The sequence below is a fragment of the Dysidea avara genome, chromosome 3 (genome assembly GCF_963678975.1).
Source record: "Dysidea avara chromosome 3, odDysAvar1.4, whole genome shotgun sequence".
Classification (NCBI taxonomy): domain Eukaryota; kingdom Metazoa; phylum Porifera; class Demospongiae; order Dictyoceratida; family Dysideidae; genus Dysidea; species Dysidea avara.
Window position 1 is genome coordinate 23,670,428 of NC_089274.1, and position 16,884 is coordinate 23,687,311.

The 16,884-nt window shown below is 38.8% G+C and overlaps 3 protein-coding genes across 3 annotated transcripts in view; 2 read left to right on the top strand and 1 right to left on the bottom strand.

Annotated features, from left to right (window-relative positions):
- LOC136250361 (synaptonemal complex protein 3-like) lies at positions 1-845 on the bottom strand. The gene has a single exon (XM_066042559.1). It carries the CDS (start codon positions 714-716, stop codon positions 141-143), a length of 576 nt encoding a protein of 191 aa, XP_065898631.1. The 5' UTR covers positions 717-845; the 3' UTR covers positions 1-140.
- LOC136250353 (nuclear pore complex protein Nup85-like) lies at positions 809-10,307 on the top strand. The gene is made up of 22 exons (XM_066042551.1): positions 809-890; positions 936-1,146; positions 1,214-1,357; positions 1,521-1,561; positions 1,726-1,795; positions 1,845-1,966; positions 2,023-2,109; positions 2,217-2,264; positions 2,322-2,438; positions 2,553-2,705; positions 3,307-3,407; positions 3,833-3,916; positions 4,086-4,151; positions 4,205-4,255; positions 4,316-4,416; positions 4,467-4,552; positions 4,637-4,668; positions 5,345-5,445; positions 5,510-5,609; positions 9,784-9,838; positions 10,039-10,107; positions 10,168-10,307. The coding sequence occupies exons 1-22, from the start codon at positions 867-869 to the stop codon at positions 10,240-10,242; spliced, it is 1,938 nt and encodes a 645-aa protein (XP_065898623.1). The 5' UTR covers positions 809-866; the 3' UTR covers positions 10,243-10,307.
- Positions 10,254-16,884, top strand: part of LOC136250351 (histone-lysine N-methyltransferase Set2-like) — a 10,231-nt gene continuing 3,600 nt past the window's right edge. The window contains exons 1-6 of the mRNA XM_066042548.1: positions 10,254-10,399; positions 10,487-10,959; positions 11,376-11,589; positions 12,879-13,408; positions 15,946-16,497; positions 16,583-16,673. Coding sequence (XP_065898620.1) covers positions 10,339-10,399; positions 10,487-10,959; positions 11,376-11,589; positions 12,879-13,408; positions 15,946-16,497; positions 16,583-16,673 — 1,921 coding nt within the window. The 5' untranslated portion in view covers positions 10,254-10,338. The remainder of the gene's footprint in view (positions 10,400-10,486; positions 10,960-11,375; positions 11,590-12,878; positions 13,409-15,945; positions 16,498-16,582; positions 16,674-16,884) is intronic.

Sequence of the window (16,884 nt, forward strand, 5' to 3'; positions counted from 1 at the left end):
TTAGCTTTAGATTATTATTATTAATGCTTTACAGTAAGATATCAGTCTGTGGTAGATTACACGTCATTCTTTCCAGTTATACTGTCCATTGGAATTTAAATAGTATACCAGCGCATTCAGTACCCTTGTAAGCCTTTGGTTTAAATTTCTGCTAGCATGCTTTGTAAGGATTTTCGTACATTTGATATTTCCTGGTGATGAGTATCCATCAAAATCTTCTTCTGCAACAGCACCATTTCTTTCTTCAACTCAGTATGCATGTTAGCTTGCTGTTCCTTGTGGCATTGCTCTAAATCTTCCATCCCGTTCAGATATTGTTGGTGTAGCTGTTTGACTGTTCGGAGCCTTTGGGACTGGACTATTCTCTGTTGTTGGTACATCTTTTGCTGTTGTCGGAACATTTCCTGCAACTTTTCTTCAGAATCTTTGCTTTTCTTTACGTCACCATCCCACTGGTCAAAGACATGCATTACTTGTTTCTTGAATTCCTGGTTCAGTTTTGTTCTCTCCAAAAGTTGTACTTTCCATAGTTCATCAATTTTCTTGTTGTTGGTTTCAAACGAAGACTGGGTTAAGGTTTCAAGGCGTTTTCTTTTAGTTTCTAAGTTCTTTGACACATCAGCCCCAAAACTGGAGAAGAGCTCCTGCATTTCACCACCAAATTCCACAGCGTCATTGTCGGCCTTTCTCTTCTTTCCTTTAGTATGAGTTTCCATCACGTTTACAAACAACCACCAAACACCATGGAGTTACCATCGAGGTTACCATAGAAAGAAGCGGTCGATAGATCTCGCGGAAGGGTGTTTCGCGCATTTAAAAATGGCGCGCAATTATGAAAACCATAATCGATTATTTCAGATCCAAAAATGGACGACCGGACTCCTGAGCTGGTAAGATCATCGAATTAGGCGTGTCTATAATTCTTATGTCTTTAGCAAGTTCCGCTGAAAGAGCAGCTGAACACTCAGTTAACCATAGGAAGGAGTTGGGCCCCTTCCAGTATAGTAGTTTACATTGGACCACATGGCAGACCCCAAGATGGGAAAAGCCCTTTTGGAAATAAATTGCCACAGTCAGTTTGTGAAGTATCAGTGCTGTCCCAACAATGGAGTGAAGTGGAGAGGCAACTTGCCAATGAGGGATATGGTAAGAGCAACTAGTGTTGTGAATTTTTTTTTGTCAGGCACCTGTAGTATCAGAAATGTCTCTGTAGGTATATTTTGTGAGTTGCAGAAGGCTCATGAGTTACAGCAGGCTGGTAAAGGTGATATTACAGTGGAACAATTGTTGACAACTAGTCGTCATTATCGAGCCATAATCCATGTTTGTGTGATGGAACTACAAAGAGAAAGAGCAGGTGCTTATTTGCTTAAGAGTGACTTAGTATAAACAACATGTTCCTTAGATTTATTGCATTTCTGTGCTACATTAAATAAGCAAGGTGTAAAAAGTGCAAGCTTTTGCGAAAAATATATTTCAAGTTTTTCATATTGACATAATTGTTCTTTGCTCCCCAATAGAAAATCATGAAGTCAGTTCGTACGAACCTCAGACAGACCAGGTACGTCTATGAGAACTGAATGAATTAAGATAGAGTATAACTATCATATACTTAATATGACTTTTAATTGTATTTCTGTGCAACAATTAAATTTTTGTGCCCTGGTCCAAAATTCCCAGGCTGTGCTTAGCATTGTATGATTAATGCCATCCTAACTGTTGCAGACAGAAATGTTTGTTCTAATGGAGATGATATGGCATCTGTGTGAGGTGGTCTTTCTTGCTTCACTCCCTGGTGAGTTATAGTATTGGCATACTCCTTGATCACATGATCCCAACACTAGCTGGTTATTTTGTTGGAGAACTGGTTGAGTGGGTGTGTTGGCATAGCAACCATGCAGATGAACTTTTGAAATCAGTTTCAGAGTATCACCCTACTGAGAATCACCCGGACTATTGGACTTTGGTGTGTACTTTTGTACCGCCTACATGAGGACTATGTTTCTGCTCTTTGTTCCGCAGGTTTATACATTAGTATTAGAGGGACGGTTTACTGAAGCAAGGGAGTTGTTAAAGAACAATTCTAATTATGAATACGACACACGTAATGTACGTAATATAGGTTATGTGTGTGTGTATCTGAGTGTAGTGTGTGCGTATGTCTGTGTGCACGTCTAGAAAACATTTGTACTACCTTTGTGTGTATGTTTTAATAGGGATTTACCAGTATGGATGAATTATTACGTTGTGTACCACTAAATAAGGTGAGGTATTTGTGACATGTATCGAATGATAGTGAAGCCATATGGGTTGTAATACAGGATGGCTTATCACAACAAGAGTTGCAACAGTATTGGCAGGTATGGTGGAATGAAGTAACCCAGCGAAGAAACCATGGTGACTTTATCCGCTATCCTCAGCTACAACTTCTAAGCCAAGTAATTGGAAACACACACTATACTACACATGCATGTGCATGCAGTCCACGCACATGTACGCACTCACAGATATCGTCTTGTACCATACTCACTTTTATCTGTTTATTCACCTAGTTGATGACAGGAGATGATGATAAAGCATTTCAGACCTTAATGGAACGTTACCCATCATCCTGTCCATGCTGGTACCATATGATGGTTGGCAAATTATTGTTCTGTTATCCCACAATCATTTCATCTGACTATGAACTACTACAAGTTGCTGAGGTACGTACTTGCTTATTATCATCATTGTATGCATGTTCTGAATTTAATATCTGCACATGTATCGTATGTGATCTTACAGCACAGTAGTACTGTATAGCAGTGATCAAGTGAACTATTCCCATAAAAAAAAATGACCAGAAACCAGCTTCACAATAACACCTTCACTTCACCCCAAAAGTGCCTTTAGTGCTGCCCAAATGCTTCCAATAAATTGTTACTAAAGTTTAGTAAAATTTTGTTCTGACTGATGACTGCTGAGAAACGTGACTCAATAATGACTAAGGCTACAGGCTTGATTTTTCACTGTTAAATGTCACTTCAACCCCTTTTGGCATACCGTGGCATGTACAATGCATGTATCATGGACTTACCTTCTTGAAGTGCACACTTCAGCCATGCTGCAAATTATTTGGGCTAAAAGTAGAAACTTCAAGTGATGATGACATTGTAGCTCGTAATAGAAAGTCATAGATTTTTACATCATTTACCTTTTTGGCTAAAAGTAAGGACTCTAATTCGAAGAATTAATTCTCACTTTTATGTGGGCCTGTTTTGTTTAACACATGGTCTGTTTATCACATTCATGTATTTCTATTTGCAGTCATGCCTGACCATGTACAATACCAGTACCCATACACAATTTGATGCTACACTGTTGACTGTATTGAAGGGGAATGTGATTGAATTACTCTCATCTATAAGGTACAGTATGTGGTATTGACTTTGACACTAAAAATGTACACAATTTTCTTCTGAAAGAAATGAAGGGAGTGCCAAATTGTGGGAACCCTATGTTAGTTGGGGGAACATTTTACCTATGCAAAATATCTTCACTCTGAACTGTATTTTAATTTAACTCTATGAACAGCTATAGTACATGTAATGTCAGTACTGGAAGTGACGAATGATCATTGGCTGTTTCCTGACCAACTTCAACATTTGACCATTTTGATTTACTGTACATTTTCAATTACCCACAAAAGAAATTTCTGTCATTCATGAATTTTCTGACCAATTTTCCATCCCTTATTAGCAATGCATAAGTAGTAATACATTCTATGCCTGTGTGTAGTCAGTGCATGTCTTATCTTGAGTAGTGGTATTAAGCTAGGTGTTGTGTTGTGTAGTTCTGCAGTGAACAACTGGTGGTTTGCTGCTCATCTCACTCACCTCATGTTTCATGCTGGATTACTGCAAGAATCCCATCATCAGTTAGTTGTGTGTAGTGCATATGTGTGTGCGTGCGTGTGGTGTGTGTGTGTGTGCGCGTGCATACGTACATATGTGTATGTGTAGCATGCGTGCGTATATGTACGCGTGTGTTTGTACATGTATGTGCACATGTTGTAGAGTGTATACTGTCTCTGTATTCATTTGTAGATATGGCAGTGGACTACAAGAATTTTTAATGCTAGAATATGGCTCTAGTCTTATGACTCATGACAGGTACACATCACACAGTGACTTGGCTTGACGCATAATAATTATGTTTATCATAGCCTCTGGCAGCTTGGTGTGCACTACCTGAGCACATGTCCCAAAGAAGGCAAGTAAGTATATTTATCTGTATTTCATGAACTTACTAATTACCGCATATTACCTGAAATAAGGGGGTATTTGTCACTATTACTGGAACGTGTTCCTCTAACAAGCAAGAGCAAGGCTCTTAAAGTTCTGAGTATTTGCCATAAGTACGATCTTCCCTCACAAGGTACCAACACAAAGCAAAAACATCATGTTTACAGAAGCTCCTAATTCCAGCTCTTAGTGTTTGTAAGGTGATGGCTAGCCAAGAATGTGGAAATGGCCGACTGGCTTCAGCCCTGTACTGGTGCACACAATCCAAGGTAAGGATCTTCAATCAGGATGTTGTCTTTGTTTTGAGCTTCTATTATCAATTGTATGTGTTGATCAATATGAACTGTTTGTAGGATGCATCACTTGCCTCATCCATAGTAGAAAGGTATGTGTTTACTAATATCACCAAGAATATATAATAGAAACCGAACAAAGACCCATTGCCACGTACACATTTCAAATTACCATTTCGCGTAAATCAACAATTACCGAAATATCCATGTTACTTTAAGCAATCATTAATCACGGGCTACACTTGTGGTTTCTATTATTATACTCATGGTATCAATGTGTTAGTCTTATGACTGAGTGTTACAAGCAAAACTTTACCCACCTAGTCCAAATGCCTGCATGGCGTTAATCAAGTAGGTAAATGCAAACTGTCCGTTTCACTTAACAAGAGGTAGATCCATTGTTATCAGTGAGGCATGGTAGTACATCACTGCAGTGAGGTAGTAGTCCTTCACCAGAGCACCCATTCGCACCCGTGTCTACCCTATTATTACTGGCTGGACAACATGAAAGGCTTTACCTTTTTCTTTTGAATGTGCATGTGTGTAGTGTATGTCCCACATGTGTGTAGTGTATGCCCCACATGTGTGTAGTGTATGCCCCACATGTGTGTAGTGTATGCCCCACATGTGTGTAGTGTATGCCCCACATGTGTGTTTAGTATTGCGTGACATGTGTATGTAGTGGGTACATACTGTGTAGTTTATCATCTTTTTATTTACATTGTTGCCTTTTTGTGTCATGCAATAATCCTAAATCTCTTACTGTAGATATATGGATGACTACATCACTTCTGGTGAACTTAGAGACTTTGACTGGTTCAGTTCCATGGATGCTAGCATGCTGATGAACAACAAAATGGCATTTCTTTGTGAGTACTATTAATTCATGCTGTTTTTTTTTAAAGAAAAATCTTGATTTATGTGTCTGTATAGGCAAGTACAGTGAGTTTCACAAGCTGTATGCTAGTGGGGACCTCCAGGCTGCAGCGAACCTGTTGTCTCTTCTGCTAGAAAAAAGGCTTGTGCCAAAACAGTAAGTGCTATATAACTCAAACACCTAAATGGCATCTGACTTCTCATACATTACTTTGTGCTCTTTTATGTGATACAAACTCATTCAGCAATTTATTTTTGCAGTGAGACTTACCAAGTTCCCTCTTGCCAAAATTTAACCATAAGGTAGTCTTTGAGCTCCTGTAGGTATAAAACAGCTGGCCTTTCACCTGAGAAAATGGTGCTAGGCTGATAGTACCTGGAAGTTTAAGTTCAAGGTGCAAAAGAATTTTGTTGGCAAGTGTGCACAAACAATATTCTTGCTATTTTGGTACAAGGGAATGTGCAAGAAATCCCTGGAATGCCAGCAATGTTGAATGGGGAAATATATAGCACATCTGATGAAAAAGGCCACGAAAACTTATAATTACTTTCTTATCCTGCCTTGTTATGCAACTAATCTATTTTATTTGCAATAATCACAAATTAGCTAAATTGGAGGTACATTGTACGTAAGCATAATTCAGAATTAAGACAAAAACCTCATTTGTGACCATCTCAGCAAAAGCCTGCTTAGTTTGCACAACTATACCTTTTAATAGCAAAGTCTTTAAAATTGCACATGCTATAGTATCAAGTTGAGCTGAGCCCTGTGAAAACAGCTAAAAATCTTTCTCAGTTGAATAACTTTTCAACCAACCAGATGATTAGTGGTGACAGTAAAGGTGTCAAGGGCAGATATGTGTGGTTTGGCTCCGTTGCAAGTTTTGGAAAGGGCCATAACAGATTGTACAGTTTTATGCCTTCCCCATGGTAAAAACTCGTAAATATTGTCAGACATTTGAATGCATTGACTTCAAATATTGGGTTAAATGAGCCAAATTTCAAGAACTATCATAATTCCACCCTTTAAGTTACTAAATATTTTTGAGGGCTTAGCTCAATGTGTACACATAATTGAACCATTACTCAGAGTCAGAGAAGCAAATCTTCAAATCAATTAAGCCTATACATCACCTGATCTACCTGCTCGTGTAGAGTTTGAATATCTCTTGTTTTGTTCCTGTAGTTTCAAGGATGTGCGTGTCACATATGTTAGTTTTGTTTACAATGCGGTAGATGTAAATTAGCATTTTTTACTTCATACTTGTACCAGAGCTAAAACTATACCTTGGTGGCTTTGTTGATTTGTGGTGAGCATTTAAAGCCTAATCCCAATTCTGTACATGAAAGAAAACTTAAGTGCCAATTTATTAACCGGACATATGCCTCAAAGGCAGGCTGCAGGGTGCGTGCCTGATTACTGTAATTATTTGGAAAACGTCTGTGTGTCTGTGTCATTTTGGCCATTTGACATGAGCAAACAGTTTTGTGTCAAAAGCAGCCTGCATGTGTGAGCAGAAGACTTTGTAAACTTTGTATTACATTTTCAAGAAGCTAAGCTTTATGCTGATGCCGCTATTTCGAAATTCGAGTTGGGTGGGTCAAAGAACACTCTGTGAACAACTTTCCTAATGGGCTATATGGGTGTAATCAACCGAAAAACAGCATAATAGGCTTCTTCGTAGGATACCAGAAATAATGAATTCCTTCGAAGAGAAAGGAGATGTGTCCCATACTTACACAAACGTAACTACAGGGCAGCCCTCAGAGGAGATTGGTCACACATCATAGCCATATGATGTACTACTACACGTGATTGCACAATCAAACATGGCGCCTGAAATTAACATCATTATTATGAAGTGCTTTTGTTACATTCATGAGAAATATGCATAATGTAGCATTTGTTTCTTGGTTATAAAAGCTACACAAAGTGTTGGGCAGCTGAAAGAAGGGCTCTGAGAACTGTAACTCATCGATATCAATTTTGTACATTAGAGTACTTTGTATCAATACTGAGGTGTCGGGGTTGAATGGGTTGAACTTTACTTTGAGATCTTGAGATGGTTGATGACGTGTGACCAACCTCATTGAGACTTTCTCTGAATGGTTTGCATGAGAAAACACGAGACACACTGTAAAATAGTTGAGAAAATGTAATTTGCGGTCTGTTAGAGTTATATTTCCTTAGCAGTGCATAGCAACCAAATTATACTATATTCATGAATTGAAAAATACACTAAATTACAGTATTTACTTATCTAATTATCTAGCAATGCTATGAATATAAACTAAAGAAATGTTTTTTTTGGTGTAGTCCCTGTACAAATTGATTTCCTTGCTCTTCCTATACTGTCTAGTGTGCTATAATTCTGAAACTACTCACCACGAATGGTAACCCATTCCTTGAACTCTGTAAAATGCGAACTATGCCAGATTTTTGCTGAGTCAGTCACATTTAGTCTTGCAAGGCCTACTGTTTACAAATATATTTTACTAGCAGCAGTACTATATTATACCAGTTCAACCTGCCCTTTGGGCAGGTTGAACTGAGTGATTGGTATAATATTGTGCATGCCCTTCATGCAGGTGTCGAGTACTGTATTATATTTGTTGTACCTAACCATACGTGTGTGTGTTTAGTAATGTAGTGTCCATGTGTGTAGTCCATCTACATAGCTCACTGACTGTAGTACTAATTGATGCAAGTTTATGTGTACTCTTGTACATTGAATGACACACACACACACACACACACACACACACACACACACACACACACACACACACACACACACACACACACACACACACACACACACACACACACACACACACACACACACACACACACACACACACACACACACACGGGGGTGTGTAAGTGTACATATGTGGCATACAGTTTGGTTGTGTATCCATATGGTTGATTAGTTGGATATACAGTGTAGTTGAATTAAAGTTGCCATGTTGATCATGTGATTCCAGGCTTTAAAGCTAGCCTGCAAATAGCTGCTGTTTTCAATCTGCTGTGCTAATGTACACACAGAACTTTCATCCTCCCAGCTCTTGGGAGTTTATAAGTTCCAACAAATGTAATTTCAAATCCCCCAACTCCTAGCCTCAACCACTCCCAGTAGCTGCTTGCCAATTTACCTGGCTACGTCTGTGTCTTGTCTTTGGCTCACTCAAAGCTGTTCTTCACATTAGTTCTGTCCTGCTCTGTTCTAGCCCTTCTCCGGAGTTTGTATTTCTAGCACCAAAGATACATGAAGATGACACGCGAGTTTAGCATTGATGTATTAAAAGTCACCCCAGAGATTTGCTTTTCACTTATTTCCTGGTCTAGAAGCACAGAAGCTTGCTTTCCTTCATAGCGCATTGTTTAGAACACTTCAGTATGTTACACGTGTCTGACATCATTACTATTGACATAGCAACGTGACTTCAAGGTAGCTGTATTTCAGTAAATTCACATTATATTATGCTTTAAAATGTTGGTGTGTTTGCCTTCTTGCCGAATTGTAAGATTAATTGATTTGATTTATTATTTTATACTCACAACAATCGGCACAGTGCACAGTGCCGTTCCTCCTTGTTGGAGCGATACAAAAACACAAAAAAAAAAAACTAACTAAGCATACAAGAATACACAAGATAAATACATACACAAGATAAATACAAAGCAAGACAATAGCATACATTACACCACCCACACATACAAGTACACAAATAACATTGAATTACATAGTTCATTAGTTATAGGCATGAATTCCACCGTAGGATGCACTATTTGGGGTAGAGAGTAGGCTTGTAGAGTTTGAAGTTAATTTTTGACGAAATGTGGGTGTGGCACGTGTCTGAAAACGTTGAAGACTTTTATACCATAGTGAAACCCTAGCAGTTGAAATCACTGTGTAACTATCACCAAAGGGTGTGAATTACACCATAGATCAATGGTGTTGGGCTGCAATCGCGACTCCATGTAGTAAGAAGTAGCTGTACTTGAAAAAACCTGTTTACAAACTTGTGGTAATGGCGATTGTTCGCTGTTGTACAGGTGCCAGCTTGATGGGGATTGATATGCAGCAAATCTGGGTCAATCGGTGCTACGGTTTAGGAGTTAGCTGGATCATGGACAAACAGACAGCTTATCAGCTTTAAGTATTATAGTGCAGTTTTCAGACCATACAAGTACTAGTGTCACTGGTGTGAATAATTGTTGAGCAGATTACATGTGGTTTATGGGTAATTAGCAACCATTTACCATATATGGTTGTCACAGATGTGTTATAATTAAAATATTATTTTAGCTAATGCTTTTTTATTAGGTTTTGGCTCACATTACTGACAGATGCCTTACCCTTATTAGAGCACCCCGATAAGGTAAATGAGTGCACAGTAAAACTCCTTAATAAAGCCACTCATGAAAAACCTTAATAAAGCCACTCATGGAACCACACTTATCTATCCTGTGTGGCAATTCCACTGTAATGAAGTGGACATATTAAAGAGGTGGCAATTGAGCGAGGTTTTGCTGTAGTAATTTGTGGTATTGTACATTTAATTTGACTGTGCTCTCTTAGGTTGTATTTAGCAAAGAGCAAACATTTGAAATGATGAAATGTATGCAAGCAGTGGAAGACATGAATTCAGTAAGGGCTTCTATTTACTGTCTGGGCTGGTATAATTTAAAATTTCTGTCTCTTAAACAGGAAAAAGATGATAGAAAAGAACTTATATATGTGGCGTTAGGTAGAAACCTTTGTAGAGCTGTTATAGAAACGTAAATAAAATTAATTTGTGATATACCGTACTACATAAATCACGTGAGATACTCCGTGTAATTACGTATTTTGTGAGAACCACCACGCAAGCTCGCAAAGATGCCCGAACGTTCATCGCCAGATAACGAGCTGTTGGAAAAGTTAAAGAAAACGAGTAAAGGTATCAGTTTTTGTTTGCAGTTTGTCACGAAAATTGTCAATTTCAAGCTGAGTAGATAATTACAAATTCGGTTCGTCTTTTGTTTAGATGTGATCGACTACTTCACGACTTTGGGTACACTAAATTTGTCCTCGCTCTCTCAAGAAGCGGAAGACACTCGATTGAAACTTCGTCAAGAGCTAATAGATCTGTTATCTGATGAAGTAGATTATGTGGACGAGGCAGATGGTCTGGGACCTGACGTAGGCGGTGCTGAAGACTACGAAGTACCGACAGCAACTTTACCGAGGAACGCCAAGCCAAGGGAACCGGACGCAGAAAGTGCTTCTTCTGAGAAAAAGGAGAGTAAAACGAAAGGCGATGAAGCAAAAGCAAAAAAGAAAACCTTGGGCAGGACCAAATCTGTACAAGTCGTTCCACTTCCCAAGAAAGAAGACATCAAGAAGGAAGGTTACTTGACAGAGAAGAAAATGATGAGAAGCAAACAATACTGGGCTGTACTGGATGCTGAGATGTTCTATTTGGCCAAATCTTCCTCAGATACCACTAGTGAATCAAAGGTAAGAGTGTTGTTTCAGCACAGAAGTTTAACAAATTGTAAAGAGAGGTCCTAGATTATCATAGCAAAACCATACTCTTAAAAGAGATACACTTTACCACTGGTTTCATGTATGTTTGTGTTACTTTAAAATTGGTCTGGTATAGCCTGGCTGTGATTCACTTTTTTTGTTCATCTTCCTTTTCAACGTACATGGTGGCTATAGATCAGTCGATCAACATTTTAATGTTTCTCCCATTCAAGCAATGTAACACACTACTTTATTTATGGTCAATGGTTATATTATGCATACAAATCAAATCAGCACAATTGTATAATAGAGATCCTCCTATTTGTAACTCAGGCCATGGCTTCTGTTTCAGTTGTACAGGCTTTTGTTCACAAAATCACAAGTACTTAGCCTAAATTCTGTTTTAGGTACGGCTGAACAATGCTTTAGTTGCAGTGCAGAAGAACTTGAGGGAGTTTTCCATCAAGAAACAGGGGAAGACAGTAATACTTAGAGCTGAGAGTGATGAGGATTGTGCAGCCTGGGTTGATAGCATCCGGCAGTGCACCACAGAGTTCAGTAGTGTTGATGGACAATATTCTGATGACGAAGAAGAGAATGATGTGACCAGTGATATAATATGTAAGGAAATTGTACATGTAGTTGGAACCAGCCTCTTACAGTAGAACTGGTACCTTATAAATAAAAATTTAGCTGTTTTATAAAACAGCAGTGTCTGTGATCCCTACAGAGTTCTGTTATTTCTTCCAAATATTCCCTGTTTACTGATTAAGCATGACCAGGCACACAGAAACATGTCAAAAGAGCAGCCACTTGCCTAGAAATTTTGGCCGGCTTTACAGGTTCCACTGTACAGCATTTTATTCGAAGGTGACCGGCTCCGCTGTACAGCATTTTATTCTTGCTGCACCATGAATCTTCACAAAGTTTTTGTGAGTACTGTAATTTGGAGACCAGAGAATATATTGTGCAAAATCTTGTGCCACAAAGATTTGCAATGATAGTGTCTCCATATATGGTAAATCTATTGTAATTCTAGTGCACAGCTGGATGTTCTTGATTGGACAGCATATGTAATTCCCAGCCCATTTTCTCATAATGAATTCCTTATGTGGTCAAAACCACAGACAGTAATTAACTGATATGATTTATAAAACCCACAGGATGTGAAAAAGCGTCTACTGTTATAGTACCACATATTGTATACCATACCAGCTACATTGTAGTCCAGTGCTGCAACTTTCAGCATGGGCTATTATCGTGAGGGAGGCTTGTATAGCTGTAACCCTTGTAGTATTTGCATTCTTCTCCACGAGTCCATCACTGTTATCCTAACTCAACAGTGTTATTCTCAAGGCTTTATACATTTATAGTCAATGCATGTGCACTTCTGCAGTGTTTGTCATTAATGACAGGCTATGGTGTGGTTACTAGAGGTGCACCGATATGACTTTTAGCTGATGTGTTCTGATAACTAATGTAAGATATATTATCAAGCCGATAAACAAAGCCCATCCCTATCCGGTGGCATAGACCTTTCCTCTTACAATTTTCACTCTAAATTCAGCTATAAAGTGACAGTGTGGGACTTGTGTGATCAGTATAAATTTGTACAGTATCTATTACATGAATGGGAGTGTTGATAGGTAATCACTTGTTAACTGTCATTGGATCATCATCCTTCATTGTCTTGATCAATACTGAGTGTTGTTGTGTGGGGGTGTGTGTACATGTACCTGGTAACAACTTGTCCTTCTTGTGTTGATATTATGTTAAAAAATAAAATGTATGTGTATAATGTGTGTGGTTAACTGAATTGTGTTAATGCGTGTGGTGTACATTTTGTGGATTTCCATTTACTTGTTTTGTTTGCAATTGATGTTATAATGATATCTGGTTGTATTCTGTAGCCCAAGGGCCAGACGATGTGTATGAAAATGAGGATGATGCATCGCTAAAATCACCACTAGAGCAGAATGGTGGCATTGATGAAGTTGAAGATGATGAGATTTATGATGATGTTGAAGCACCGACAGAACCACAAGAGACATCCAAACGACCCGAAAGTGTATCATCCACAAAATCCAATAGTGCTCCTACCATCAGCAAACGCACCAGTGGCTTTTTAGGCAGCAGTAAGGGGAAAGATACAATGCCCGTCACAGAAGGCAGGCTTGCAGCATACATTCAGAAGAAAGGAACCTTTAGCTGGGACAAGAAATGGTTTGTACTTGCTGAGCAAGCTCTGTACTATTCCAACAGTGAGAGTGACAAGAAATGCCAGGGTACCCTAACCCTTAGTGGTGCTAGCATTGATTCAAAGGCATCTGCACACAGTGATAGTCGAACATTTTCTGTTACCATCAAGCACAAGAGTACTAAAATGCAGCTAGCTTGGGATGACTCTCTTGTTTATGACGAGTGGTTGAAAGCTCTGAAGGTGAGAGTGATATATACAACACGATTGCTGTAAATGTGGTGATAATTTGTGTGTAATTTTGTGGACATGTGCAGCCAGAACAGGCATGCATACCAAATTAACAACTTCATGAGCTGCACAATTCACACATGCACACTCTCCCACGCTACATAAGTATAAGGATTATTAGAAATTTTATATTTAAGTAGGGATCATAAAAATAACAAGCAATGAAACAAGAGAGGTCATCCGGCTACACCTGTTATACCTGTCAGATATTTAATCCCTACTTTGGTCATCAACACTTTATATTTTTGTAGCATTAATTTAACCAATGCATACCCAGCCAGGCAATTACTTTATTATCCATGTTAGAGCCTGGCTCAAAGAAAATGCTGGATCCTAAATGAAGTCCAGGGGGCACTACTTTAGTACAAGATTGCAATAGCTTAATTTGTAGAACAAGGCTTACTGCAACCAAGAATTCATAATATTTATGAACTCTTGCTGCAACTAGTGAAACTTGTGTCTTGTCAAACTGATGTCAACAGCAGCTGCTACAAGGACAAACCCCAGGCATCTATAAAACAGTAAGGCCTCTACAATCAATCCAGTACTACAGAAATTGCGATTAAATGTTTGCCCCTACTATCAATTACTACTAGGAATTAAGTGAAAGTAGCCATTCCAGTCTACCTGTTATACAGTGTTACAAACAGAGAGCAGTATAAGAAGGCCCTCTCTGCAATTAGTACAGTCACGTGGAAATTACAGACGATTCGTGTAATTTAGTACTGGAGAAGCCATGATGCACTACCTGTGAATCAACACCAGTGTGGTAGTGGAGAAAGAAGCAGAGCACAAGGAGAACAAAGTAAGTCAATGGTGCATGCACTGTAGTTGCTGCGGTTAGTGAAAAGGCCTGTCTTGGGCCAAACTTGTTGGGGTTGTTTTTGGGTTTGGTTATGCCCAGCTGATACCGCCAAACTGTTATGAAGGAAAATTGAGGCTGGTTTTTGAGTAATGTTGATAGGCAAAAAGGCCCAAACCTCCATGACCCCGCTATAGAGTGCTACGATCATGGAGTTCGGAACTGTGTGATATAGCATGTCTCCTAGACACAAACCAAGTTTCATTCAGAAAAAGTAACCCCCACCTGAGACTAAGTAATGTCGATTTCCTGTGGCTATGTTTCATCCTAATATGGATGTTACACCTGTTGTGTGTATATAATGTGACATGTCCTGAACATGTGGAGGAGGTTGAAAGCCTTACAACATAAGGTACTTTCCTGAAGTAAGTGTTACACAAACAACCTAAACATGATCATTACATCATCTCAATGGAATAATAAATTGTGTACAGTGGCTTGAGCTGGTAGATTTGATTTTCTTGTGGCTTTGGCTGACACTCCCTTTAATGTTATGACAATAATCAACTGGAACTGATAACACTGTTTCTGTACAATAAATCAACTTCAATTTTCTGCCAGCTTGTTTTTTCTGCCAGCTTGTCTCCAAATGTTGGTAATTCCCTGGTTCAATCAGTGGTGAAATTGAAGTACATGCCAATTTGTTTAGGCTTGTAGTTAGCAGCAGGCTAGCTGCCTGTACTTTCACTTTTCTTGCTGCTCACAAAAATGATAAGAGAGCAGTACAATACTTACATAGTTTTGTACGTATCTGCTCAGTTGGACTTGACAATTTCCAACTCAAATACTGAAGGGTGGTGTTAGTTTCAGAAGGAGTGTACGTACTAATGTTTAATCTACTACATTAAAGACAATAAAATTTTTAAACATTGTGTTTGTTGTATATTGTAGTGGGATTTTTTTGAGGGGAGAGTTTTGCAGATTGCTGCCATCCAAAATTTTGAGAGGAGGAAATTTTGCTTCTTCTGGACCTTTAACAATGCCATTTTGTGAATTTCGAGGTAGAACATTTTTGTGGATAGCTGCCGATCTACGAAAATCGCAAAAAAAGAAAGCTAGCAAACTAGTGAATAAAGGAAGCTACTATCTTGATGTGTCTGCTACCATTCTTCCTTTCAACCTTGTTTTCTCATGATGCTGGCAACATGATGTATTTAACTATGTGTCTTCATGTATTGTCCTTGTAATATTTATTTTTATAATTTTTGGCAACCATTTTGAATTCTGTGCTTGCAGAGGTACATGCTACCCTGTCACAGATAGGATTTAATGTGCTAGCTGTAATTTTGTCTTAACAAATTTGCTTGAAAATTTGGGAGTATTTTGAGACCGTACAACTCTTAGGTATTTACAAAGCCACTGTACTAGACAACAGACAGAATTTACCTTTTCACCTTATTTCAATTATTTTAGTACACAGTCCTATAGGTTTTATCTCTTTAAAATGGGAATAACACAAGTTCTAGTCAGGCTACTGTCTATGAGGCCACCCAAATGTGTTGTTTGTACATGCAAGTTTCATAATACAAATTGGACCATAGACAAATGTCCACTGCTCAAGAAAATTTTTCCTTGTACACCCCCTGTACTTGTGCTAAAAAATTAGGACATAACTATATCACTACAGGTAGCTGCTGGGGATGACCAGGTATCTGAACCAACGCCATCAGAGACGGAATTGAAGGAAGAAGACGAGGAACTCAAAGAACAAGAAGATTATGTTAATCCTGTTGCCACTCCCACCAGTATTGAGCCAGTCATGGATGATGTTTACGATGATGTTGTTGCACAGCCAGAGCCAAGCAGTAACACGCCTCCTGAGGTACCGAAACAATCAGCAGCAGCAAGAAAGTCTAGTGCTAAACCTTCGACTAAAGTTGAAATCGAGAATGCAGAACACAGTGGCTATCTCTACCGAAAAGGCACTGGTCTGATCAAGAAATGGGACCACAAGTGGTTCTTTATCTACCAGAAGATGCTGTACATAGGATCCAATGAAGGAGATGAAAATTTCAGAAATTTTGTTCAGCTTGATAATGTGTCGGAGGTAGAGAAGTGTACTACAGACAAACAGTATCCACACGGGATTACTCTCCATTTAAAACCTAACTGTGGTAAAGATGTTATTTTGGCTGGTGAGTCCAAAGAAGACCAGGGATCTTGGGCGTCAGCTTTTGAGGTGAGTGATTATACACACCTATGCATGTAAAAGTGTAAATATTTAGTGAGGAAATTGTAATGGTTTTTGTTTTCTATTGTAACAGACGGCTTGTGAGATATTCAATTGTGAATTGAGCTCTGAAGAAGAGGAGGGAGATGGGGCATTATTGGCTAAGCCATCCACTAGTTCTGTCAGTAAGTGATTATCACTAAATGACTTTGTTAATTGTAATAGTGTAACTGTTTTCATTACTGGCTCCTCTAGTATCACATTTTGATACATTCTGTTGAGTTGATTCCTGAGAAAATAATTGTAGATAGAACACAAGGTTTGGGGGGAGGCATTAGTAAATGGCCATGACTCCACTTTAGGTTCCAGCTTTCAGGCTAGTTACAAATAATGACT